Below are 27731 nucleotides of genomic sequence, written 5' to 3' on the forward strand. Positions count from 1 at the left end.
CTGGCATGCTGTCAATTAACTTCTGGGCCACATCCTGACTGATGGCAGTCAATTCTTACATAATCAATGCTTGGAGTTTGTCAGAATAAATTTTTTGTTTGTTTGTCCTCCCGCCTCTTGAGGATTGACCACAAGTTATCAATGGGATTAAGGTCTGGGGAGTTTCCTGGCCATGGACCCAAAATATCTGTTTTGTTCCCAGAGCCAAAAAAGTTATCACTTTTGCCTTATGGCAAGGTGCTCCATCATGCTGGAAAAGGCATTGTTCATCACCAAACTGTTCCTGGATGGTTGGGAGAAGTTGCTCTAGGAGGATGTGTTGGTACCATTCTTTATTCATGGCTGTGTTCTTTGGCAAAATTGTGAGTGAGCCCACTCCCTAGGCTGAGAAGCAACCCCACACATGAATGGTCTCAGGATGCTTTACTGTTGGCATGACACAGGACTGATGGTAGAGCTCACATTGTCTTCTCCGGACAAGCTTTATACCGGATGCCCCAAACAATCGGAAAGAGGATTCATCAGAGAAAATGACTTTACCCCAGTCCTCAGCAGTCCAATCCCTGTACCTTTTGCAGAATATCAGTCTGTCCCTGATGTTTTTCCTGGAGAGAAGTGGCTTCTTTACTGACCTTCTTGACACCAGGCCATCCTCCAAAAGTCTTCGCCTCACTGTGCGCGCAGATGCACGCACACCTGCCTACTGCCATTCCTGATCAAACTCTGTACTGGTGGTGCCCCGATTCTGCAGCTGAATCAACTTTAGGAGACGGTCGGTCCTGGCGCTTGCTGGACTTTCTTGAGCGCCCTGAAGCCTTCTTCACAACAATTGAACCGCTCTCCTTGAAGTTCTTGATGATCCGATAAATGGTTGATTTAGGTGAAATCTTACTAGCAGCAATATCCTTGCCTGTGAAGCCCTTTTTGTGCAAAGCAATGATGACGGCACATGTTTCCTTGCAGGTAACCATGGTTGACAGAGGAAGAACAATGATTCCAAGCACCACCCTTCTTTTGAGGCTTCCAGTCTGTTATTCGAACTCAATCAGTATGACAGAGTGGTCTCCAGCCGTGTCCTCATCAACACTCACACCTGTGTTAACGAGAGAGTCACTGACATGATGTCAGCCGGTCCTTTTGTGGCAGGACTGAAATGCAGTGGAAATGTTTTTTTGGGGATTCAGTTAATTTGCATGGCAAAGAGGGACTTTGCAATTAATTGCAATTCATCTGATCACTCTTCATAACATTCGGGAGTATATGCAAATTGCCATCATACAAACTGAGGTAGCAGACTTTGAAAATTAATATTTGTGTCATTCTCAAAACTTTTGGCCACGACTGTATGAGTGCTGGATGATTCGTGTTAAGGCTAATACTGCATGTAATGGAGTCGCCAATGACTAGTGTTTTCAATTTGTCAGAGCTAATGGTGGGAGGCTTCGGCATCTCAGACCCCGTAACGGGAGGACTAGAGTCCAGAGAAGGCTCGGCCTCAGACTTGCTGCTTAATGAGGAAAACCGTTTGAAAGTTTCTGTCAGCTGAATCCTTCCAGAAGCCATGAGAAAATTGTCTGGCTGCGGTGACTGTGCGAGGTCATTTATACTACTATCTGTACTTACTGGTGGCACAGATGCTGTTTCATCCTTTCCTACTCTTAACTTACCCTTGCCTAAAGATTGTGTCTGAAGCTGAGCTATCCTTGCCGTAAGGCGATCGTTCTCCTGTATATTATGAGTACAGCGACTGCAATTAGAAGGCCTCATGTTAATGTTACTACTTAGCTTCGGCTGTTGGAAGTCCTGACGAATCTAGAAGAAAAAGAAACGCACACCTATTTAGGCGAGGTGCTGGCTAGCGGAGTAGAAAACTTGAAAATAAAAGAGAGCCGCACACTCTAGGAGCTTAGATGCAGAAATGTAATTACCAACGTTTCGACAGCCAAGCTGTCTTCATCAGGGTATAATCACAAACACTGCGGGATGACTCGTTTTATATAGTGTCAAAAGACACAGGTGTCTGTAATCACGGCCAAGAGTGGCCTAATATCATTGGTTATTTATCAAATATTAAAATGGCATACAAAGAACAGCATACAAACAACAAATGGATAGCATACGAGCATAAATTCATTTTCGACTACACAAGCTTACAAACAATTACAATGGCAAAGTCACAATAATCACAAGAATGGCTTCAGATCAAAGTCTACGTTGAGACCGAAGGGAGCAAGGGTCTTTAAGTTAAAGATCCAGGCTGCCTCGCAGACCCCGTTTTGTAGGCCTGCGGACCAATTTCACTCAGGTCTCAATTTACTGTTGACTTAGAATAATAGAATACACATGGTGCAATTTCGACATTTGTTTGTTCAACAGCAGTCACTCAGCAATTATTTTTAACGTTTGATTGGTAAGTTAGTCTAGCGGCCAGCTATGTAAACTTTAGTAAAACCGACTGAATTGGGGCCCAATGATCATCAGTTATCATATTAAAAACTGCAAACATTTTCTTCCACCTTATGGCAATATGTGTAGAATTGCAAGAAATTCGCTGTAAAACAGCACATTTTTCTTTCCTTCTCATAGCAAAATAAGTAGAATTGCAACATTCTCTATCTACCCCAAGGCAAAATGTGTAGAATTTCAGGAAATTAACTTTAAAACTCAAATGTTTTGTTCGCAAGTTGGGCATGGTGTGGGTATGATGTTTTTTTGTGGCCCCCACCCCTATCAGTTGCCCGTCTCTGGCTTAGGTTGTTACGAGTGTACTGATATAAATAGGACACGTGACAACTTTGAGAAAAACACTTTATACCCAAGTTGTGCACACACGTATCTGACCTCTCATTGGACATTGTGTTAACTAACCTCCAGACGAGCTTCAATGCTATGCAACTCTCCTTCCGTGGCCTCCAACTGCTCTTAAATGCAAGTAAAACTAAACGCATTCAACGGATCGCTACCCACCCACCTAGCATCACTACTCTGGATGGTTCTGACTTAGAATATGTGGACAACTACAAATATCTAGGTGTCTGGTAAGACTGCAAACTCTTCCAGACTCACATTAAGCATCTCCAATCCAAAATTAAATCTAGAATCGGCCTCCTATTTCACAACAAAGCATCCTTCACTCATGCTGCCAAACATACCCTCATAAAACTGACTATTCTACCGATCCTTGACTTCGGCGATGTCATTTACAAAATAGCCTCCAACACTCTACTCAGCAACTCACAGTGCTATCCATTTCGTCACCAAAGCCCCATATACTACCCACCACTGCGACCTGTATGCTCTCGTTGGCTGGCCCTCGCTTCATATTCATCACCAAACCCACTGGCTCCAGGTCATCTATAAGTCTTTGCTAGGTAAAGCTCTGCCTTATCTCAGATCAATGGTCACCATAGCAGCACCCACCCGTAGCACGCGCTCCAGCAGGTATATTTCACTGGTCACCCCCAAAGCCAATTCCTCGTTTGGCAGCCTTTCCTTCCAGTTTTCTGCTGCCAATGACTGGAACGAATTGCAAAAATCACTGAAGCCTCATATCTCCCTCACTAACTTGAAGCATCAGCTTACAGATCATTGCACCTATACATAGCCCATCTGTACATAGCCCATCCAACTTCCTCATCCCCATATTTTTTATATATTTTTTTGATCCTTTGCACCCCAATATCTATACTTGCACATCTATCACTCCAGTGTTTATTTGCTAAATTGTAATTATTACCACTACGGCTTATTTATTGCCTTACCTCCCTAATCTTCCTTCATTTGCACACACTGTAGACTTTTCTATTGTGTTATTGACTGTACGTTTGTTTATTCCATGTGTAACTCTGTCACACTGCTTTTCTTTATCTTGGCCAGGTCACAGTTGTAAATGAGAACTTTTTTTCAACTGGCCTACCTGGTTAAATAAAGGTGAAATAAAAAATTGGCTAGAATGGTCCCACCTGATCTTGCCTCCTCCTGACTGATTTTCATTTTTTAAGACATTGTCAGAGCCACTTGAGTACCTGGTCAATATAATGGATAATCTGTGCTATAATGCAATCATTACCCGTATTCGCCAGTGTAACAGATGTTTAAAACATCAGTTTAAGCTTTGTGCCATTAGAACCAATAACAAAACCACAATAATTCATTCCTATGATAGCTGCAATAATTACTTGCCAATTACAGCTAGAATGACTAGTCAAATTATGATTATTCTATAATATTCTACACCATCACATTGTGAATTGGTTGAGTTTCATGGAGGTTAAGACAACTGCCACAGCAGAAACACATGTACAGGTTTATTTATTTTCAAGGCCACAGTATCTTGCCAGCACATCTGAGTGACTGAAGTAAAACGGTCATTTCTTTACAAAAAAAGGAAAGAGGAACATTATACAACAAGACAGACTTATACAAAATAAAACATTTACAAAAGGTTATTTTCATAGATTACAGTATAGCTTAGATTGAGTCATGATGAGTCACACACAAGGTTGAAATACAAATGTCTCGACTACAAATAATGGGTTTTTTTGTGTTTTTTTTTTTTACATGTTATACATAAGTTCCTCAAAAATCAGACATAGGAATCATTGAAAAACAGATGGGGAAGCAATCCATAAGGCAAACCAAAATATTCAACATGGTTGTGACAGTGTAGAAGTTACAGAAGATTTAAAGTGCTGATTCAGATGTTTTTTAAATTCATAGGCCTGGGAACCAAGAGTGTATTTGAAAGACTGGACGCACCAACCACAGCTAAAATTCAAAAAGTCTTTACAGTGGCATAGAAAGAACATTTACAGTGTTTTTGACATGAACAAACATGAATGCTGTACATCTCAAATTAATGATTTTCAGGGCCTATTGATAATGTCTAATTGGGCCAGAAAGTGATTGATCTGTTTTGTTGTCATGTTCATGCATGTCCATTATTTTGTAGGTTAAATCGAAGACAACACACCCCTACATTAATAAAGACACAGGGAGTGAAGTCATGAACAAACTGTGATACTGAAGAGAAAAAAATACAGACCTTCCCTATACCGTAATCTTCAAAAAGTAGTGGTTTGATGATTAAATAAGAAATCAACTTTCTAGAACATAATAACAATAGTCTTCATCAAAAATGCATGACGTGTCACATTCACCCCAATATGGGGCTAACGTCCTATGTACCTGTACAACGGCTCAAACGGCAGTCAAACCTGCAGTACATTCATACAGTACATTCATTTAATGTTTTGCTCAAAGATTTAGGATGTTGGGAAAACGGACTGTTCCTTAGGTGTAAGTTATTGTCTACTTTGTTGTGTTCCAGAGAAGGCAGATGAGTGCTAAAGCTAAGAGAGGGTCAACTCACACAGGCATAACTGTCCAGGGTCCTTTGGATTTGTGAACAGGCACATGCGGTGGTCTCAATGGGATTTCAGGACCTCTTTCCACAAATTAAAGCTTGAATCCTTAATTGAAACAATAACAAAGCGATTCCCCGCCTCTGTTTTTGTAAAAAACAACAACACAAAAAACAGCTGAGGGACAGGCCTGGAGAAATGGAACCACTCAAATTCATAGAAAAAACTATGGATGCAATGACTAACCATCCAAGACATAAAAAATGTTAACCGTGTTGAGGCTATACAGTGTTTGTTTACATTTACTTTGTTTACAAACATTGGAGTAAAACAAGCTTATATTTTGGGTTCTGATGAGGTACGACAGTTGAACTAAGCTCATGAGGCATTTAATTATAAAGTTATATTCTTCAAGAATCAATGGATGCAGCAACTAAGGATTCTAGCTTTAAATGACAGTTAATGGCAGGTCTGTCAGGAGTACGATTCTCTTGATCCTCTGGTTAGAGCTAGGCTGAAATGCAGCATCATCAGAGTGGAAGGAGAGAAAACAAGTTGTGGACGCCATTTTAGACTACTACAGTATTGAGATGCACCAATGGAAACAGTGTGGAAATGCAGCCTTAGTCTCAGTTTCACTAGGCCTTATCAGACCTTGTTGTTCTCTTCCCACTGACAAGGCCCTTCACCGATACAGCGCGGGTCACATGTCGTGTTCCAGGCCGACCCACAGCCTGTGGCGTTTTACCTGGGCTTCCTTTAGTCGTCGCTACAGGGCTAGTAACCTCAGCCCCTCCTCGTGGAGGTTTGGTTGGGCTGCCCTCAGTCTTCACCACAGGGATACCCCCCCCAGCACGAGTCCATCTCGCCGGGTTTAACCCAGCCCGAGTTACAGGGCTAGTAACCGCATCCCTAGTCACCTTGGCCGGACTAGAACTATCTCCAGCTCTCCGCACCTTTGGTGCCCTACCCCAAGTTGCAGGGCTAACGGCAGCACTCTTCACAGGCCTACCCCCAGCCTGAGTCACTGGGGTAGGGGTACTACCCCCAGCCTGAGTCACCCTGGCTGGGCTACCCCCAGGCCCAGTCGTCACCACAGGGCTAGTAGTAACCCCAACCTGTGACACTTTAGGCCTTCTACCCCGCCTCGTAGGGCTTAGGCTACGTTCCCTTGGTGTTAGTTGGATTTCACCACCCCCAGTATTAGTGTCTCGACCTGGGGGTATTCTTGTGACTAAGGTAGGGTTACAAGCACTACCTGCGGTTTGTGTCACGTTGGCCTGGTCGTTGCCACCGGTCGTTACCACAGGGATATTCACCCCGATCCGTGAGACTTTACGGGGCCGACCCCGCGGCGCAGGGTTAGTAGTGATATCTCCAGTTGATGGTGTTTTGATGTCCAAGCGAGGCCTTCCACGTTTTCTCTTCAGTAGTTGAGCCTCTGAGCTGTCTGTCGAGCCTCCCTCTCCCTTTTGTGTCAACAAACAATCCTTTTCCTTTGATGTCACCAAGCCAACCTCTGCCTTTTCCTTTGGTGTGACTGAGCTATCCTCTCCTTTTTGTGGGACCAAGCTATCAGTTTCTTTCTGTGACACCGTGCTATCCTGTTCTTTTTGTAGTTCTGAGCTATCCTTGCCCTTTAGTGTCACAGAGCTCTTCTTTCCATTGTGTTGTACCGGGCTATCCTTGCCCTTCCGCCCCACTACTATGCCCTGGTGTTCAGAGAGCGCCTTCACCAGTATGGCTGCCTCTCCCTTGGTCAGAGACAGGCCCCAGCCTCCAGCATCACTCTCACCCCCCATCTGTGGTTCCTCCAACGGCCTCCAGATGGCACTGTTTAGGGGAGCGATCTCCACAAGGGGACACTTCATACCAGAAAGCCTCTTGATTGAGTTTTTATTGATTAGTGACTTCTTCTTTTTGGGAGTTGAGCCGTTATCCTTCTCTGTGGAAGTCTCTCCTTCCATGGATCCATTACAGACAGGGGCCTGTGGTTCCTCCTTACCTAGTTCTGGCCTCTCTGCTGCTGGGCTTTCGGAGGGCTGCTCAGCCTCCCCAGACACTCTCTCCTGGTCCTTCTCAGGGCCAGAGGCAGTTCTCTCCTTTTCCACAACCTCCTTGGCTGCTGAGGAGGTGGGGGTTAAGAGGGAGGTGACTGTTGGTCTCTTCATAACTTTCACTGTGTAGACCGACCTTCCTGCTGTGGATAAAGGAAATACTCAACTGTTAGAATGAGACTCAACAACATATTCTAGTCAGAATGCCAGTCTAACGATCATAACCCTTGGCACATTTTACCCATATAGTGGACCTCAAGAGTTATTACGCTCTTCCAAATCAGCATCGTTGATATTTCATATCGAGATATAGAACTTGCATAACCAATTAAACAAGAGTGTGAGACCAAATATGGGTGTCCTGTTCCTGTATGAACTCACCTGGTTTGGAAGCACGAAACATGGAAGGGGGAAGCATGGAAGCAGGAAGTATGATCTTGCCGCTCTTGGTGCGTAAAACAGCAGCCACTGGTTTCACAGAGCCACTAGCTGCTCCTGCCTGACGCAGAGAGCTAGCTTGAGACACCTGGGACACTGGGATATACAGATAAATATACTTATAAATAAGAGCTGTATCTAAATGGTTTATCAAAGTTAGCTGGCTAACCCATTGATCCTGCTTAGTGTCCATACTCCCTTGGGACACAGAAAAAGGTGAATCAGGTGCATAGGTGTAGGAATGGTACAAAAGCATGCAGACACTAGCTATCTAGGGGGGCTGGCATGGCCATACCTCATAGCCTTTCTTGCAGTCAAATGACCAAAGTGGCCTCATGGGTGGAACATTATTAATCAACATTATTTAAAAAAAACGTGCAGAAAATCTGGTGTTTCTGTGTCAACCCGGTTTTGTTATATTTTGTATTCTGTGATGTATAGAAAGTGTAATATTGGGATGAAACCTCTGAAGGTGTCTTCTTTGTTTTAAGACCATAACCATGTGTGTGATGTGTATACTTTAATTTCAAAGTAGATTTGTTTAAGACTACCAAGAAGCACTCTGTGACCCTGATTTAGCCCACTGCAGTAAAAGGATCATTATTAAAAGGTGTCACATCTGAATGTTTATTTAAGTGAGCTGGCTAATTTATTGATCCAGCTTAGTGCTATACCTCCTGTTGTCAGACATAAGAAGCAGGTTATAATTACCTGTCATGGTGTTGGGACTAGGGGTGGAAGTAGAGGAGGTGGGGCTAGAGGTAGGGGGGACAGTTGCTCTCCTCTGGGCAGCTAGAGTCCGTTTCTTCTCCCAGATCTCCTTCAGCTTGGCCTTGATCAGCTCCTCTGGCTTTCCTACAATACAAATGAAAAAACACACCCGAGTTCACATTAATATGCTTCTTGCAATCACATAATAAAAGTATCTCAAGTAAGTCCGTGTGAAGTAAGTCATGTTTAAGTAAGAAAGGGATTAAATAAGTGATAAGTAGCTACAGTCAGACGCACCAGACATGTATGCGATCTCCTTGACATAGACAGTCTGGATCTCAGTCAGCATCCTCTTCTTCTCCTCCAGAGACTCAGAGTCCACTGAAAGGGTACGAATCTCCTTCAGAGCCTGATGAAATAATACATGTTAAAATCCCTTTTATATACACCTGTATTTTTAACCATCTATACCAAAAAATGTGACCATGAAAAAGTTGACTTTATTCATTAAAAGGATATGAAAATAACGTATAGTTCTTGTGTCTACCACAGTACAGCACAAAATTAACCATAACAAATAGCCGGTTACACAGCCACATAACATACTGTCCCGTACCTGTGAGAGGAGGTGTAGCTTGGAGACCTTGGGGTCCAGTTCTTCCATGAACAGCACCTGTTTGAGTCTGGTGAAGAGCTTCTGGTGCTCGCCACGACGCAGCCTCTCCGTCAGGGTGCGGTTCTTACGACCCCCTCCCTCACCAGACCCCTCCTCCTCTCTCATATCCCTCTGATGCTGCAGGGAACAGGAGTCAAAGGTTAAGGGTTGAGAGTTATTGAGCATGCTAAAGGGTATTCCAAGGTATTCTTAGACCTCTTAAAGGGGAATGGAAACACTTTAGGAAGTCAAACTAAGAAAAGAGATTTATTCCATCCACATATTAAACATGTGCATTTAACATATACACCTCTATTTTTAGGATTTTGATATTGAACAACATTTATTAGAGTTATGGGTAGCGCCATCTTGAATCGCCATAGTAGCGACTGATGCCAATGCGTCATTGGAGCAAATTGTGAGTTTTGGCATGGGACTGAAAGTGAATGTTGCCACCAGGAGGCGACTCGCCCCACTGGACCTGAAAGGTTTCTCACAACTTTTGACAGATTTGTCATTGAGATCAGGACAACAATATTAAGGTAAGAAACTATGTGATAATTTGTACATTTTAGAGTATTTTTTCCCCCCAATGAATGAGTATGTGACTTGCCAAAAAGCCAAGTAGACAGTCAGCTAAAATGAAGCAAGGTAGCAAGCTAGTTGATTTAGCTCCTATCTTGTCTTGTCGTTTTGATGTACCTGTACAAAATAAAATTATCATATTGACAATTTGTAACCACGCCAGCCCAGGACCTCCACATTCGGCTTTGTCACCTGTGGGATCGTCTGAGACCAGCCACCCGGACAGCTGATGAAACTGGGTTTGCACAAATGAAGAATTTCTGCACAAACTTTCAGAAACCGTCTCAGGGATGCTCACCAGGGTCTTGACCTGTAGTTTGGCGCTGTAACTGACTTCAGTGGGCAAATGCTTACCTGCGATGGCCACTGGCACGCTGGAGAAGTGTGTTCTTCACGGATTCATCCCTTTTTCAACAATACCAGGCTGAAAGCGTGTATGGTGTTGTGTGGGCGAGCGGTTTGCTGGTGTCAACGTTGTGAACAGAGTGCCCCATGGTGGGGTTATGGTATGGGCAGGCATAAGCTACGGACAACGAACACATCTGCATTTTATCGATGGCAATTTGAATGCACAGAGATACTGTGAGGAGATCCTGAAGCCCATTGTCGTGCCATTCATCCAAAACCATCACCATGTTTTAGCATGATAATGCATGGTCCCATGTCTACATCTGTACACAATTACTGGAAGCTGAGAATGTCCACAGTTCTTCCATAGCCTGCATACTCAGACATGTCACCCATTGAGCATGTTTGGGATGCTCTGGACCGACAGGTTATTCCAGTTCCCGCCAATATCCAGCAACTTCGCATAGCCATTGAAGAGGAGTGGGACAGCATTCCACAGGCCACAATCAACAGCCTGGTCAACTATGTGAAGGAGATGTGTTACGCTGCATGAGGCAAATGGTGGTCACACTAAATACTGACTGGTTTTCTGATCCACGCCCCTACTTTAACAAAAACAGTTCTGTGACCAACAGATGCATATCTGTATTTCCGTTCATGTGAAATCCATAGATTAGGGCCTAATGAATATACACTGTTCAAAAAAATTAAGGAAACACTAAAATAACACATCCTAGATCTGAATGAATGAAATATTCTTATTAAATACTTTTTTCTTTACATAGTTGAATGTGCTGACAACAAAAATCACACAAAAATGATAAATGGAAATGACATTTTCAACCCATGGAGGTCTGGATTTGGAGTCACACTCAAAATTAAAGTGGAAAACCACACTACAGGCTGATCCAACTTTGATGTAATGTCCTTAAAACAAGTCAAAATTAGGCTCAGTAGTGTGTGTGGCCTCCACGTGCCTGTATGACCTCCCTACAACACCTGGGCATGCTCCTGATGAGATGGCGGATGGTCTCCTGAGGGATCTCCTCCCAGACCTGGACTAAAGCATCCGCCAACTCCTGGACAGTCTGTGGTGCAACGTGGCGTTGGTGGATGGAGCAAGACATGATGTCCCAGATGTGCTCAATTGGATTCAGGTCTGGGGAACGGGCGGGCCAGTCCATAGCATCAATGCCTTCCTCTTGCAGGAACTGCTGACACACTCCAGCCACATGAGGTCTAGCATTGTCTTGCATTAGGAGGAACCCAGGACCAACCGCACCAGCATATGGTCTCACAAGGGGTCTGAGGATCTCATCTCGGTACCTAATGGCAGTCAGGCTACCTCTGGCGAGCACATGGAGGGCTGTGCGGCCCCCCAAAGAAATGCCACCCCACACCATGACTGGCCAACCGCTAAACCAGTCATGCTGGAGGATGTTGCAGGCAGCAGAATGTTCTCCACGGCGTCTCCAGATTGTCATGTCTGTCACATGTGCTCAGTGTGAACCTGCTTTCATCTGTGAAGAGCACAGGGCGCCAGTGGCAAATTTGCCAATCTTGGTGTTCTCTGGCAAATGCCAAACGTCCTGCACGGTGTTGGGCTGTAAGCACAACCCCCACCTGTGGACGTCGGGCCCTCATACCACCCTCATGGAGTCTGTTTCTGACCGTTTGAGCAGACACATGCACATTTGTGGCCTGCTGGAGGTCATTTTGCAGGGCTCTGGCAGTGCTCCTCCTCCTCCTCCTTGCACAAATACGGAGGTAGCGGTCCTGCTGCTGGGTTTTTGCCCTCCTACGGCCTCCTCCATGTCTCCTGATGTACTGGCCTGTCACCTGGTATCGCCTCCATGCTCTGGACACTACGCTGACAGACACAGCAAACCTTCTTGCCACAACTCGCATTGATGTGCCATCCTGGATGAGCTGCACTACCTGAGCCACTTGTGTGGGTTGTAGACACCGTCTCATGCTACCACTAGAGTGAAAGCATCACCAGCATTCAAAAGTGACCAAAACATCAGCCAGGAAGCATAGGAACTGAGAAGTGGTCTGTGGTCACCACCTGCAGAACCACTCCTTTATGTCTTGCTAATTGTCTATAATTTCCACCTGTTGTCTATTCCATTTGCACAACAGCATGTGAAATTAATTGTCAATCAGTGTTGCTTCCTAAGTGGACAGTTTGATTTCACAGAAGTGTGATTGACGTGGAGTTACATTGTGTTGTTTAAGTGTTGCCTTTATTTTTTTGAGCAGTGTATTTCAATTGACTGATTTCCTTATATGAACTGTAACTCAGTAAAACATTTGACATTGACATTCTTTTGTGAGCTGGCTGCTTGTTCTAAATAGTATGATCTAATCTCTTCAAAACAGTGGCAGCATGTGCAGCACTGGTCATTTGGTTTTCAACATGCAAAAGTGAAACAGGTGTATTTATGCTGTTAAACGGCAACTGCTCCGCCCACAACCGTAAGGCTCTCCAGAGGGTAGTGAGGTCTGCACAACGCATCACCGGGGGAAAACTACCTGCCCTCCAGGACACCTACACCACCCGATGTCACAGGAAGGCCATAAAGATCATCAAGGACATCAACCACCCGAGCCACTGCCTGTTCACCCCGCTATCATCCAGAAGGCGAGGTCAGTACAGGTGCATCAAAGTGGGGACCGAGAGACTGAAAAACAGCTTCTATCTCAAGGCCATCAGACTGTTAAACAGCCATCACTAACATTGAGTGGCTGCTGCCAACACACTGACTCAACTCCAGCCACTTTAATAATGGGAATTGATGTAATAAATGTATCACTATTCACTTTAAACAATGCCACTTGTTAGATTACTTTTAGATATTACTGCATGGTCGGAACTAGAAGCACAAGCATTTCGCTACACTCGCATTAACATCTGCTAATCATGTGTGTGTTGACCAATAAAATTTGATTTGAAAAAATGCACAGATCGCATTACATATCTTAAAGAAACTATCAGTAGTTCGAAAACTTGGCATCATATTTTCTGTCATGCTGCTTTGTTGACAACTCCAACCAACTTCCGTCCCAGACATTCAGCCACCGTCGCTGTGATGTTTTCATTTATGGTTGGAAACCAGTCAATTTAGCTCATTAACGCACGCAGTGTTCATGGTCTTTCAGACAGTTTTGGGATTCAGCCATTTTAGGAAAATCCTGCCAGTTATGCAACAATGCCAATTTACAATTCCAGTTAGCTGGTGTTCTAAAGCCTAGTGCTTTCATTCCCTTTTAAACAATGTTTTTTGCAATACATGAGAGCTAAGACCTTAACTAGACAGCTCCGTAAGAGGGCCTAAGAACACTACAAAACAAGATGTTGCTCTGCAGTTATAATGGACAGATGGGAGAAGTCTTACCTTGTCTTTTGGTGCCGTTTCCCCATCCTGACTAGTTTTTCTGTTAGGACAAAATATTAATTGTATTAACCCCAGGTTCCTTGAGACAGTCATACAAAATCATACAGCTAAATAGCCTACACACACACACACACTCCAGTCTTACTGTGTGTGTTTGACAGCGGCCCTCATCTGAGCGATGGTGATTCCCTGTCTCCTCTCCTCCACCGTCTCGATGTCCACTGCTTCCTCCTCGTCCTCCTGGGGTGAGAGACAACAATCTGGCTTTACAAAACACTACACCACAACCCAACCATGTGCAACTGCAGTGAACGTTTACACACAGAATACAAAAATTACTAAAATCAAACCATCAAAAATCAAGCTCGCTTACGTTGGCATATTCTTCACTGTCGGAATCCGAGTCATCCGAGGAGTCGTCTGAGGAGTTGTCCGAATCAGAGTCCTCAACCTTAAAATCAGGATGTCCGTTCTCATGCATTCTTAGAGTGGTAAACTGACTGAACTCAGTATCTTTCTTCCATGATTCTGGGCTCCATAGTCCCTCCCTCTCCCCTACCTCCCCTCTCTCTGCATCACTCTCGTCCGACAGCATCTTCTCATCACAGGTCAGCTCATTGGGCTCGACGGGACAAGAGGTGTTGACTTTGGCTGATCTACGGTCAGATTTAACGTCCTTTGATTGAGTCAAACTCTGCTTTTTCTGGACTAGAGCTGATCTGGAGTCAGATGTATTGGTATTTAACCCTGGGGTGTAGGAGTGGTCTTCGGTTTTAACTGGTGTCAATGCCAGAGGCAAGGGAGAGGAAGAAGAGGTTCCTCTTGGGTTCTTCTGTGCCTTTACCTCTCCAGGTCCAGCAGAACCCACAGCTGTGGTTCTGATTAGTTCAGGTAGCCTGGGAGCACCTCCTCCAGTAGCTCCAGGCTTAGGGAGCTGGATGAGGGTGAAGCCCCCAGGCAGGGACACTCCAGCTGGGCCTCCCACAGTGCCCTGGCCTGGACCCCTAGAGCCCTGGTCCCCTGCAGTCGGAGGACAGATCCTGAAGGAGTAGGTCCCAGTCTGGCCCAGGAAGCTGGGGGTCTTCAGGGAGGAGGAGACAGTGAGAGACAAGGGGGAGGAAGAGGAAGAGGTCTGGGATGGGGTAATGGCACCCAACTGGCCCATGATGAATTTGATGAGGGGAGCGTGGGGAGGGGGCTGCGGGGGGTGGGAGGAGGTGAGAGGGGGGGGAGGTGGGAATGTCTTGGGAGTGGACGGCTTGGTAGCAAAACCTGTTGGGACAACACAAGACATTAGAGGGTGTTGAGGATGTTGTTGTGCATGTGCGTGTGTACATTCATCAGTACATGAACTCACGAGTGAGCTTGTCTTGATTCTTGGCCTTTATGTGACGCATACGATTCAGAGGTACCAGCTTGATCAACTGTCCGTTGGGCTGACGATACATTTTACAGCCCTGGGAGGAGGAGACTGTCTGTAGTAGCATCTTTCCAGCAGGGGGCGAGCCTTGGGAGGTGCCTGGGGCAGGAGGAGGGGCCATGGGTACCAGGAGCAGGGGAGAGCCGACTGGGTCTTTAGGGTTTGTGGTGCTTTGACTGGTGGAAGTTTTGCCTTTAGATTTGGTGACACCTAGGGACCATGGTGGTCTGTACGGAGGAGGCCTGTTCTTCCCTGGAAACAGACCGCAGTGACAGTGTAAGAAAGAGAGGCCTTTTCTGAGAATACAGAACTATCGCCATCCTTGAACCATCAGGCTTCGGTTACTCAACTGTCTAATTACATCATAACTAATACAGTACAACAAAATGTAAAGGTTAAGTTGATAACTTCTACTTCAAGCCTCTATTGAAGAGCAGTGAAAGGATCTTACCTGCTGGTGTCTGGAATACTTTCTGGGCCAAAGCTCCTTTCTTAGCCATAGCTGTAACGCTACTACTGCCTTGAGGAGCAACAGCAGTGACTGCGGTCTTCAAGTGCCCAGCACCCACAGATGTTTTCTTCGCCCTGGGGAAGCAGTTTAGAGGCTTCTGAGGGGCCTTCTGAGAGGCCTTGGCTACAGAGCGCAACCTGCCGGTGACGAACGCAGCTAGCCGATTGGCCGGGTGCAGAGCTCCCATCTGCCCCAGCAGCAATCTGGCCTGGGAGTAGGATTTACCGTTCACCTGGGGAGGAAGAAAAAGAAAGAGAAAGAATGAAGATATAGGCAGAACAGATTAACATAAAGAACAGGTTCCCTGTGGAGGATAAAGCTTTTCACAAAATCTAGGTATAATTGTTCAATTAGAAATAACTCGGAGCTCCTCAATATAAAAAAACATTAAACTACACTTTATGGCTAGGTCTCTTTTCAAAAATGGATTTAAAAAATGTCCAAAATGGAGGTAAAGTGAACCTAATAAACCCACCTGGATTAGTCCTACAGCAGGGCAGGTTGGTTGTTTCTTCCTGGCTTTCAGTCTGCCTGCTGGCACTACTCCTGTCAGGAAGGGAGTCACTCCAACCTGCATCTCCGGCTCCTCAGGCTTAGGGATGCCCTCTTCCTCGTCGTCTTCATCACTGTCGTCACTACTGTTGTCTGTGATTTCACTATCAGATTCATCACTATCATCGGTATCACCGTCTTCAGACTTACTGATGCAGACCTTGAAGTAAGGAAGTGGATGATGATAAATCACACTCATGAGCATTAATTTGTCACTGATCAAGTTATGCATTTTAAATCTGAAACATGGCGCAATTCTGAACATTATGTATGACAGCATGAGTTGGTCCAAATAACTGCTTCTTTAAGACAGGAACGGAAATGGCATGTTTATTGCTTCATTCTAAATGGTCATTATCCCCCCTACCTTGAATATGATGATGGTGCTCTCAGCCTTGCGTTTGTGTGTGTTTGAGAGGAGGCGGACGTGGTAGGGGCCAATGTTGAAGGGTTCGGACAGACGGTTCTGGGTCATGCGTCGGCACAGAACCCCCAGGACCAGTTTCCGGTGCTGGTCCCAGTTACACTCTGACTGGATCTCCAGCTGCCTAGTGGGCTCAGGAACTTTAGGCTTCTTGGCCTGGGTGGAGGGACTTTTCACTCGTACTACTACAGGGGGAAAGGTCAGATGTCACAGGTTAAGGGTTTAGGGGTAAACAGATTAAAACATAACATCTTGAACAGCCTCTTAAGAACTGTGGTGAGCAGTGATTCTGTGTTCCATCTTACCTGGTTTATTTGGAGGTGAGAGGATGGCAGCGATCATTTTCTGCAAAGACAAGAACATTTATAAATGACATTAACTGAGAGGGACTCAGTCTTACATCACCAAGATAGACTAGCTTGGTTACTCCTCTTCCATAGCCATTGAAAAATGTTTGTCTGCCCCTAGTGGCTAGATTAACTTCATAAATCAGTGATCACCAACCTTTTCTGAGTCACAATCATTTTCGCAGTCAAAAAGCAAGCCGAGATCTACCGCTCAGAATTTATTTTATACATGACTTTAAAAAATGTAAGCCTGTGCAACATTAACCTAATAAAACACTTAGGTAGGAATGAGGTTTGTGCAGTAGGTCTAATACATTATCACAGCATATCAGCTTTATGCCTGGCCTGCCAATAATGTTCTTCTCAAACATATTATATTTCAAAACGCAAGCTTTGATAACAAAATAGATCGGTTGGTGAGGCACAGCGGAGCAAATAATAAGCTTTTTTATTTTACTGGACTGATGGTACCTGCATCTGATGGTCAGTCTCAGTGGAGGTAGAGAGAGAGAGCAGCAGAGGGTCCACCTCTCACAGTCCCTGCTCTCCTCTTTCCTCCAGTGAGACTGACCAGACAGAGGGTCCACCTCTCACAGTCCCTGCTCTCCTCTTTCCTCCAGTGAGACTGACCAGACAGAGGGTCCACCTCTCACAGTCCCTGCTCTCCTCTTTCCTCCAGTGAGACTGACCAGACAGAGGGTCCACCTCTCACAGTCCCTGCTCTCCTCTTTCCTCCAGTGAGACTGACCAGACAGAGGGACCACCTCTCACGGTCCCTGCTCTCCTCTTTCCTCCAGTGAGACTGACCAGACAGAGGGTCCACCTCTCACAGTCCCTGCTCTCCTCTTTCCTCCAGTGAGACTGACCAGACAGAGGGACCACCTCTCACAGTCCCTGCTCTCCTCTTTCCTCTAGTGAGACTGACCAGACAGAGGGTCCACCTCTCACAGTCCCTGCTCTCCTCTTTCCTCCAGTGAGACTGACCAGACAGAGGGACCACCTCTCACAGTCCCTGCTCTCCTCTTTCCTCCAGTGAGACTGACCAGACAGAGGGGATACCGTCTTCCACCTGATGATCGAGTCTCACGGCATCCGTCTCATACACAAATTCATGTTGTTCCTATGACCAGAGAAAGTGAAATATTCCTCAATATTTAAATAGACACGACGAGCTGCTAATAATAAAAACACAGTCCTATCGATACACTTGGCTGCAGCGTGAGTAGAAGTAGGGAGAAGCGTGTTTTATGTTTTATAATAGTGTTCAATAAAAACAGTGTTGACAGAGCTGAATAAAAACATGAACTCACAAAAAAACAGCAGCTGTTTGCTGTAGTCTTTGACAATCTCTCTCTGGTCATGGTTTTAAAAGTTCTGAAATCTCACGTAGGCTAGTATCAAACTTCGGTGTGGGGTCATGGAAGCTGTAGGCATGATGATTTGAGCTATATGATTGGCCAGCACAGTAGGCACACTTGAATTAGTCACAGTGCTCCTGGTCCGCCGGGTAGGCGGAGTTTGTTCCTTCAGACAAATTAAAATGGTTCACAATGGGAACACTTTGCCTACCCAGCTCACAGGGCTTCTGAATCAAGTCTACCTACGGCCAACAGCGCAAGACAGGAAAACAAATTATAGGAGCACAAGGCTTTATCATTGGCTTTTTCTATAGAAATGTTCGATGACTGACTAGGAATGACTTGAAGATTGACCAGTCGATTGCACTCCTTAATGCATCTACTCCGACAATAAATGTTTAGTGTGTGTGTGTGTCCTGTGCCTCACCTTTCTGCTGCTGGGGATGATGGAACTATTATTGTCCTTAAAGAGGTGGACCTGTGGCGGCAGCACCTGGGGCGGCGGTTTACTGTTAAACTCTCTGACACGGGCGCACGTCATCATGCTCTCAAAGTACTTGTAGACTGGGTCCTTGTCCTCCTCTCGCAGCTGCACACACACACACACACACACACACACACACACTCCCTCATAACTTTTTCATATACAATTTTTGTCAAATCGAGGTTTCCATCATATCACTACAGTTGAGTAATTTGGGGTGGTAGTTTGACAACATAGGATGCATCTCAAATGTTCCCCCATTCCCTGCATAGTGCACTACCAGGGCCCACAGTATACTATGACAGAGGAATTTACCTCGGGGGTGAGACGAGGTACGTAACGCTTTGGACCAGGGTTGTAGATCCTGGTTAGAGGCTTGATGGGTATGTTTGGGGCAGGTTTCGGGCTGAAGAGGGGTTCGGGGTCCACCCCTGAGGTGCAGTCCCACAGGGTTGAGACACGGACGCCTCGATTGGGCTGAACCTCATGCTCCACATTAGACACAGCTGGGCAGGGAGAGAAGACACGTTCATTAGCTTGTTTAAGTTGATGTGTCATTCATTTGGTCAATATAGAATATAATACAACTCTCACAAGTACCCAAATGCACCCTGGGTATGAACTTACTGTAAACAGGCAGTGTCTGGTGCTGGCCATTCTCTGCTGCTGTGGTCTGTTTGGTGATCCTGCGTTTAAAGCAGGAGCAGCCCAGCATACAGTCAGGCCTGTAACAGTGGAGCGGACCCCTGGACACCCGGGCCAAGCTGGAACACACACACCCCAGCCTGCAGAACTCAGAACCACACTCTGGACTGTCCACTGGACTGGCCTGGGGGGCACGGCTCTTAGGGAGACCCTGGAGGGCACAGACAACAGAGAAGAGATAGACCATCAGAAAATGTGTGTGCGCATTATGTGTGTGTGTGTCTATAATCTAAGTCCTACCTGCGCAGTGAGCAGTGCCATCAGGGCTCTCTCCACCCTCTCAGTAGTGATGTGTGTTCTATCGTGTCCTTGGTAGAAGGTGGCATCTTCCATCTCCATCATTCTCAGCTGGATCTTAGAGAGACCGACCAGTCTGAGCTGGTTCTTAGAGAGGCCAGTCAACCCGCTGGAGAGGCCTCTCCCTGGGCTGGAGTCCCTCCTCACGGCCCCCTGGCCTGGAGGAGACCTGGAGGTACGAGTAAAATGTTTAATGAAAGGCTTTAGTGTCCATTTTAGGGTAAAAAAGGAAACTTGTTACAGGCTCAATCCCAAATATCTACATAACATCCAAACTATGAAAACAATTGACATTACTGGCATTTCAGACCCATTTCATATTGCTTTGGGACAACAACAAATATAGATGTGTAAACTATATGCTTTGGCATGGGTATAGCATGTCTTTAGCAGCATTTCCTTACCGCTGTGCAGTAGGAGGGCTGGTGACTTTAACCCCAGCTGTAGCTTTAGCAGCAGTAGTTTTGTTACTGTTGGTGACCTGGATGGGCCGTAGCACAGAGGCAGATCTGGCTTTGCCCTGGGCTGGTGTTATATGGTGCTGTTTACCCTGTGCTGGTGTGGGTTTGGGTTTGGCTGCTTTAGGAGGGGTCCTGTGGTTGTTGATGGGTGGAGGGGGTTTCTTTAGAGCTGCGTAGAGGAGGGGTTTCCGAGAGAGGGGGCAGGGTCTACAGAAGGCGGGGGGCGGGGGGGCACGTGTCTTCAGAACACTGTCGAGGGTCCGCACATAGCTGGTGCTGGTCACAGGCAGCTGATAGGCCACTGAGCCCAGGGGGTTGTGGGAGAAGGCAGCAGCGCGGTCGCTGATTCGCTGGGCCTCGCTCTCCAGGTATTGGTCGAGCATTTCGCTGCAGAAGGCCGAGCGGTTGGGGTTGTGGTTCTTAGAGGTCTCTTTGGTCCTGATGAACTTGTCCCTCCAGCCCTTGATCTTGGTCAGGTCACTGGTCTTCCCCGTCCTGGAGACAAAGGACCTGCTTCCATCTGCACAGCGAAGAGACAAGGCCGTTTGAGAAGAGATACGGGCCCAATTCCAAATCAACCTCTAGACCCTTCACCTAGCCTCTTCCTCTCTGTTGTTTGGAGACTAAGTAGAGCCATCATTATGTTGCACTTATCCAGTCCCTTCAGATTTGCAAATACTGACAGGATTGGGGCTTGTGGGTTATCATCAGACCAAATAATAACCTCGCCCATTACCACTCCCCCATTCTACCACAGTGGTGGGAGTCACATTACTAGGGCTAATTCTGAGTGTTTAAGTTGGTGTAAATCCCATAATTGCCTTGCCTTATTATCTGCCTGACTGACGAGGGGGTTCAATGAGGATGATGACAGTAAACTGGGTATGAAGTGCTCAGTGACTCTGATGTATTAAACTAGCTGAGCCATGCAATTGAAAAAGCGCTATCATCTTTCAAGTGTAATTCATTTACTACTAGGCAGTCACATTTCTCAATCAGGAAATAATAACATGTCTATTAATACGTCCCCTTGTTGGCAACCACGACAACGTGCCCACGGCCGCCACGACAACGTGCCCACGGCCGCCACGACAACGTGCCCACGGCCGCCACGACAACTTCCCTACGGCCGCCACGACAACTTCCCTACGGCCGCCACGACAACATCCCTACGGCCGCCACGACAACATCCCTACGGCCGCCACGACAACATCCCTACGGCCGCCACGACAACTTCCCTACGGCCGCCACGACAACTTCCCTACGGCCGCCACGACAACATGCCTACGACCGCCACGACAACTTCCCTACGGCCGCCACGACAACATCCCTACGGCCGCCACGACAACATGCCTACGGCCGCCACGACAACTTCCCTACGGCCGCCACGACAACTTCCCTACGGCCGCCACAACAACTTCCCTACGGCCGCTACGACAACATCCCTACGGCCTCTACCTATGGCTCTACTGAAAAACCAATAATAAAACAGTGAAAGTAAATAATACGTATTGTGTTGGTGTCCCATATAATGATCACTGGAGAGCTTTGAGATATGAGTTTCAACCATTTTTAGAAACAACCAATAATCTCACTGCTGTTTTGCTGGTCTTATTGCTACTGTATGTGGCCTACAATGGCTAGCAAATGATCCATCACTTAAGTGTAACTCACCAGTGGAGGTAGCGCTGCCCAGCCCAGTGAACACAGGCGGAGACAGCGGTAGACGCACCCCCAAATACTGTAGATCGATGGCCAGGCCTTGGTCCAGGGAGCTCAACTTCAGCCCAACTATAGGTAAGGGAATAACACACACGTTAGGGTTATCAATGGTGAACATTACTGTGAAATATCTAACTCTCTTAGGGCAGAGACTGGTAGGTTTGTGTGGTGAGAGATGGAGAGGGAGGAAGAGAGAGAAATACAGAGAGTGCATGCGTGAGTGTGTTGTCCACTCACCCTCCTGTAGGACAGGGTGGATGACCTGTCTGTGTTTGAGTGTGTTCAAGTCTTGCAGTAAGATAGTCTGCAGACCTGCAATCTTCTCCTCAACACTCTCCAGTACTGCACACACACACACTTAGGTTAGTTAGAAAATAATAGAATAGACCAGTGTCATCATTATTGGAGACTTTCAGAAATGCATGTGGTATTGTGAATGTCAATCAGTGAAAACAGTAGTGGGTGTTGATGTTCTATTTTGTGTCTCCAGCAGGTCTTGTTGCCAAGTACACTGTAATTGACAAGCCCCAGTAGAATATAACTTCTTCGCTCCCACTTACCAGTTTTCTCTGGCTGTTCCTGAGTGACTGATGATGTGTTATTGGATGGCATGTCCTCCACATGGACACCAAGAGCTTCCTGTGACACAGAGGAAGAGATAACCGTGTCAATACTGTCTGCACCTTCAGCAAAGTTAAACAAAGTTTCCCTCCTATATTTCCGACTCTGGGGTTTCTAAATTAACATTTCCGGATGTCTGAAATTCCTATTTCCCATAATTCTGACCTCACACAAGTGTCGTGTTTTACCTTGGAAGTGAAGGACACAAAAAGTAGACCCTCCACGTCATCCAGTTCCGGTTGCATAGCAACAGGTATCGGGCTGCTAGTTGCAGTGACAGCCACTGTCGCCACCTTGGTACCCTTAGAGACTTTTCCGACACTGCCCCACCGATTGCCCCCCGGTTTACGCCCCTTCTTCCATGGCTTAGGAACAGCAAAGGGGGAGGCAGTGGGGGTCAGAGGTGAGGGGGTAGGAGAAGGCTTGGGTGCAATCTTTTGAGGTTTGGATGTTTTAGGGGTTAAGCTCGCAACCTTGTCCTCCTGAGTCATGGTTGGCTCTACAAGCGGAACCTCAGAGTCCATTGGTTCTACAGTGGAACGTTTTAAAGCCTTTGAACATAGGTTTGTGTGTAACACAGTAGACTGTGTAGTATTCTGAGGGTTAGCAGTCAGGCCGGCCTGTCTGGAGTGGTCCATCCCAGCACCCAGTCTCTCCCCCGCAGCCCCCGGGCTGTTCTCTGGCCTGGAGGCTCCTGAGGGCAGGGCTAGCTGGGCTCGGAGGTACTGCCTGTGGAAGACATGGTCACTGTAGTCCAGATCCATCCCCTCTTCACTGGCAGACACATCAGTCTGATTGGCATCTGAATCTGCTGTACCAGGAGCTACTTTCCTCAACTTCCCTGAGACTTCCCCCACAGGGTGAGTTGTAGGGAGAGAACGTTTCCTCATGCTACAAGACAATGAGGGGTGCAGGTGAAAAAAATATATTAGCGGTGTATCAAGAACAAATGGAAAACTGAATAGCAACAGTAAAACACTAACATTCAGTAAATTGTAAGGAAAACACTGGAATTATAGTACAACACGATAACAGAAAGCTTCACTCACCTGATATCAGCCACAACATCGTTTACAGTAACAATATGCTCAGTCCCCTCACCACCATTGGACCTAGCAGTGCTACGACCAGGGGAGCGGATATCTCCCTTCCCCGCCTGAGGGTGCTCCGGCCTGGGCTTTGCGAGGCGCGGGCTGCCGCTGTCCTCCCGGAAGCCCTTAGCAAAGGGGTTATAATCTATCTTCAGCTGGGTGATCCTGGTGTTCTGGTACGACGTCACCGCATAGAACTCGGTCTGCGGGAACGTGAAGGTCATGACCTCCGGGCCGAGGAGCTGGAGGTCAAGCAGCTTAGGGTCAAAGCCAAGGTCATCTCCATCTGCGACGGGGATCACGTGTAAACTGGGCCTGTAGCGGTGCATGGAGTGCAGCAACACATGTCCCTCCTGGTCCAGGCAGTGGTTAGTCAGTTTGAGTTTATAGAAGGAGACCAGGCTGGCCATCCAGACCTTCCCCAGGGCTGATGAGTCCTGGTGGGGAAAGAGTCGGCATGAGGCCTGGGTGTGTGGTTCTCCAGGACCACTGGGTTCCCACTCCTTCAGGTTCCAGCGATGGCGGTACGTGTCGACGGGGGTGATTGACAGGACCAAGCAGTAACGACGTGTTGGTTCCAAACCCGTCAGGCGGTAGCGGCAGTAGGGAAACATGCGCCGGCCCTGTTTGGTGAGGATCATCTCGGTTCCACAGCAGTGGAACTCCCTCCAGACATTGCTGTTCTCCAGAGTGACCCCCACACTACCACATGAGCTTATCGCTGAGAGGCCTTCCTCCTCGGGATGCAGGCCTCCGGGGGCTGGGCCACTGGCAGTAGATGATGAAAATGGTGAGGGGAGGGCTGGGTTGGCACCAGTGTTTGTCACAGTGGCAGCTGGTGATAAAGATGCTGATACTATGGGTGTGTTAGCTGGCTTAGCATCAGAGTTTATCCCACTGTCCATGGGTACGGCTATGGTTCCACTCGCTTCTTTGTTTGTAATGACATCAGTGGATAAAGCTATTGCTAAGTTCACTTCACTGTGTGTGGATGATGCCATAGCTAGGTTGACTTCAGTGTTTGTTATGGTGTCAGTGGATGAAGCCATGGCTATGATGGTTAAGCTTGCATCCTTGTCTGTCATGGCTACAGCTTGGTCCTCCACCACATCCTCGTTGGCCAGGCCTGGCTCCATGGTGACGCTGTCAAATGGGATTGATGTGGTGATAGAGGTAGTAATGGCCGAATCCTCTACCCTCTCCTCCATTACAGTAGGATCCTCCATAGATGGGACAGAGTATACGTTGTATACTATTCTTCTTCACTTAAAAAAAAAAGCACCTCAAGTTGAACTATGGTTATTTTCAGTTGACATCCTGGAATAATGAAAAAATAATGTTATGTTAGAAAAATGTCTCATGTGAATGGCCAGATAGTAAACCAACTAACAACATGTAAGGACATGTCTAAATGACTTATTACAGCATAATATATACATTGTGAAAATTGTAAGAAAAACATGGAGATTAAATAAGATTTAAATTTATCCAAAAATACATTGTTTTTAGATGTGTGACCTTTCATGTGAAGTTTAGTGTCACCCAAAAGCAGTAGGCAGATCCCTAAAGCTTGGACTTTATCAGAGACCACACGTTACATCAATTTTATGTTTATCAGCTCGTAGTTGTTTTTGGAATTTTCTTGAACAATGGCATTGTATTCATGTAATGTGTCATTCAAGTGTAGCAGATGAGGTTGGTCAGCTCACTAGGCTCTCTTCATTGGTAAGTTGCCATAAGGCTTTAGTTCAGATGGATAACACAATCTTGAGTTGGGTCCTATGGAACTACATTGATTAGCCTAGTTACTAGCTTAAGTTACATAGATGCTAGGCCTATATTACAAAACCTTATCTAAACTGATTAGGTTAAATTAGCCTAGCTAAACGTTTAGGCTAACGTTACAACAATATTTTCCTGTGCAGGTTAAAATGCAATTATGACATTAACTGGAATGTCCTTGTCAATTTAAGTTCAGAAACAATACAAATACCACGACTTCCTTTCATGTAGCCTATAGAAGAGCTTATTGGAGGTGTTACCGTTATTATTTGTTAAATATGGTTATTCCAAATTATATTTCCATCTCAACTATCAAACCAGTATTATTTTTCCATGAGCTTTAAATCGTGTATTTCTTCAAAAACACATGCCAGTGTCGAGTATAAAAGTTGCTTGACAACACCCCTCGTCCTCTCCTCCCCAAGCCTTGTTGTAGGCCTCCAGATATTTAGCCAGCAAGTTAAAAAGTTGGACATTCACTGACGCCTACCTTCCACCACCGTATGGCGTGTTGCGCTTTTTGGAGAGCAATAATAACAGAGCAAACTCCAACTGTTGCGTGCCGTCGTCGAAACAAAAGGCCTCGAAATAATCTTCGAGCGTGCACATAAAATCGCAAATGGAGGCCGCCGAAGCCACGCAATGTAGCCTAGCATCGACCATGCACACAGGCTACCAAGGCGCATGCACAACATCAACCCTCAATGGCGCGTGATTTCCCACGCCAGCGCGAGGAAAAGCGGGAGTCCATCCCGGGGATCTCTGCCACCTCGAGTCTAATTCGTGGCCTCGAACAACTCCGGCGAAAAGTCTGTGCAATAAATAACAAATACACAAATTGACTCTACCTTTGTGAATCGTGCAGGAATCGGATAGCGAACTGTCTGTTGTGACTCTCTTCGAATCTTGTGCATGTCCGTCCACTTCCAGGCTATCTCTCACTCCTTTCGAACATCTATCTACACATTCTCACTCCACGGAGACACACACACACATCCGTGCTCGGGGTGTGACGTAAGTCACCATGGCGGCACACACACTCAGGTTCGGTCGGTGTGTGTTGCGCAGGCTCCCTCCAGAGGTTTAGCGGGCAGTTATTTCTTCCGTGCAGCCGCCACAAAAAAAGCATAAAATACGATTCAATCTTTAGTACAGCTGATAACGCGGAAAAAAACGTTTAGCCTATCTGCTCTGTTTTGAACACCTCCATTGGGGGAAATGGCAATTTTAGCCTGTATTCCTGCTGTAGCCTATCTGTGTGTGAATGTGCGTTTATCTGCCTGTCTTTCTGATGGTTGGACGTCTGCCTGAGATTTGGTCTGCCTGTCTGACTTATGATCTCTGTCTTGATCTGTCTGTCTGATGATGGTATGTCTGTCTGTCAACAGCTGAGTTACAAGTTATATTTTCACTAACAGTAGTATGCTATAGTCTACCCACAACTTGATAGGCCTATAGGCTGTGGTTATAACCATAAACCATAGACTATGCCATCAATACACTGAATAATACATATAAACATATTTACCATATGGGACAGGAGCCAATAGACAGCCTATGCTATTATTTTCCCATGTCAAAGTGTTTAAGTTGTTACATTGTTGCAGCCAAACTGCAATGTCAGAAAGTTCCAAATGTAGCCAAATACAATGTTACAGTAGGCTAGGCAAGTGTGATAGAAATGATGCGATTTGTAAAATAGCCTAGTTATTAAAAGTCAATATTGACCATCCAGTCTATCAATCATGTCCATGGTTACTGCTGTGAAATATAAAAGCTCACAGCGCAAAATGTTACAACTTAAACCACCCAAACTGTTAGCCACAATTGTAGCCCTGTGTAAACGCGTTAGTCTGCATGGTTTATGCCCCGTATTTTTATATCAGTACCATATAGGACATTTTGTGAATGCTATTTCAGCGCGAGTGACAATGGTTCATAGTTTGTGTTCAATTTGTAACTTCTATCCTATAAATGGCCAAATTTCCTATGCTCTTATATGCGCCATTGTTGTCATTTTTTCGCACTGGAATAACATCAGCAACGTGATTCCTGACTCCTCAGCCCACCTCGGGGGGAGAGTGAAGGACAAGGAGCCCAGATACAGGACTCCAGGGCCAGCAGAGTATTGCAACCTATTGCCGCCTTCGACAGGCTGTGAGGGCCGCAACAATTTTCTTTCTAGGTTAGAACACTAAAATGAATTAGAGACAAAATCCTGCCTCAAACATCTACATCCTGTCATCCTAAAATAAATAGCCGGGAAACACTTTTCGGGCTATTTTGTGAATGCTTCGAATAGTCAATCGTTTATAACATTTCGAGTGTCGGTATAAGCATGCTTAAACACTTCCCTAATGATGTGCTGTTGTCTCGCTGTTTCTACCCAGTCAGGAGTTAG

At 46.0% G+C, this 27731-nt stretch overlaps 1 protein-coding gene across 3 annotated transcripts; it reads right to left on the minus strand.

The window, feature by feature from the left end:
• Positions 1–4287: 4287 nt before the first annotated feature.
• Positions 4288–26383, minus strand: LOC112217824 (MAX gene-associated protein). Of its 3 annotated transcripts, none has more exons than XM_024378391.2 (24): positions 26179–26383; positions 23507–24813; positions 22646–23348; positions 22397–22475; positions 22074–22178; positions 21789–21905; positions 20058–20634; positions 19597–19822; positions 19279–19507; positions 18967–19157; positions 18595–18756; positions 16768–16807; positions 16406–16647; positions 15962–16198; positions 15427–15718; positions 14913–15227; positions 13929–14827; positions 13701–13795; positions 13556–13595; positions 9186–9362; positions 8867–8978; positions 8570–8713; positions 7802–7954; positions 4288–7563 (listed from the first exon to the last, which is right to left on the minus strand). In XM_024378391.2, exons 2-24 carry the CDS (start codon positions 24772–24774, stop codon positions 6002–6004), a joined length of 7965 nt encoding a protein of 2654 aa, XP_024234159.2. In that variant the 5' UTR covers positions 24775–24813; positions 26179–26383; the 3' UTR covers positions 4288–6001. The 3 variants fall into 3 exon arrangements, with proteins under 3 accessions (XP_024234159.2, XP_024234156.2, XP_024234157.2); XM_024378388.2 differs by having other exon boundaries at positions 23507–24865; XM_024378389.2 differs by lacking the exon at positions 26179–26383 and adding an exon at positions 25821–26099 and having other exon boundaries at positions 23507–24865.
• Positions 26384–27731: the final 1348 nt, after the last annotated feature.

The sequence above is a fragment of the Oncorhynchus tshawytscha genome, linkage group LG18 (genome assembly GCF_018296145.1).
Source record: "Oncorhynchus tshawytscha isolate Ot180627B linkage group LG18, Otsh_v2.0, whole genome shotgun sequence".
In the NCBI taxonomy this organism is placed as follows: domain Eukaryota; kingdom Metazoa; phylum Chordata; class Actinopteri; order Salmoniformes; family Salmonidae; genus Oncorhynchus; species Oncorhynchus tshawytscha.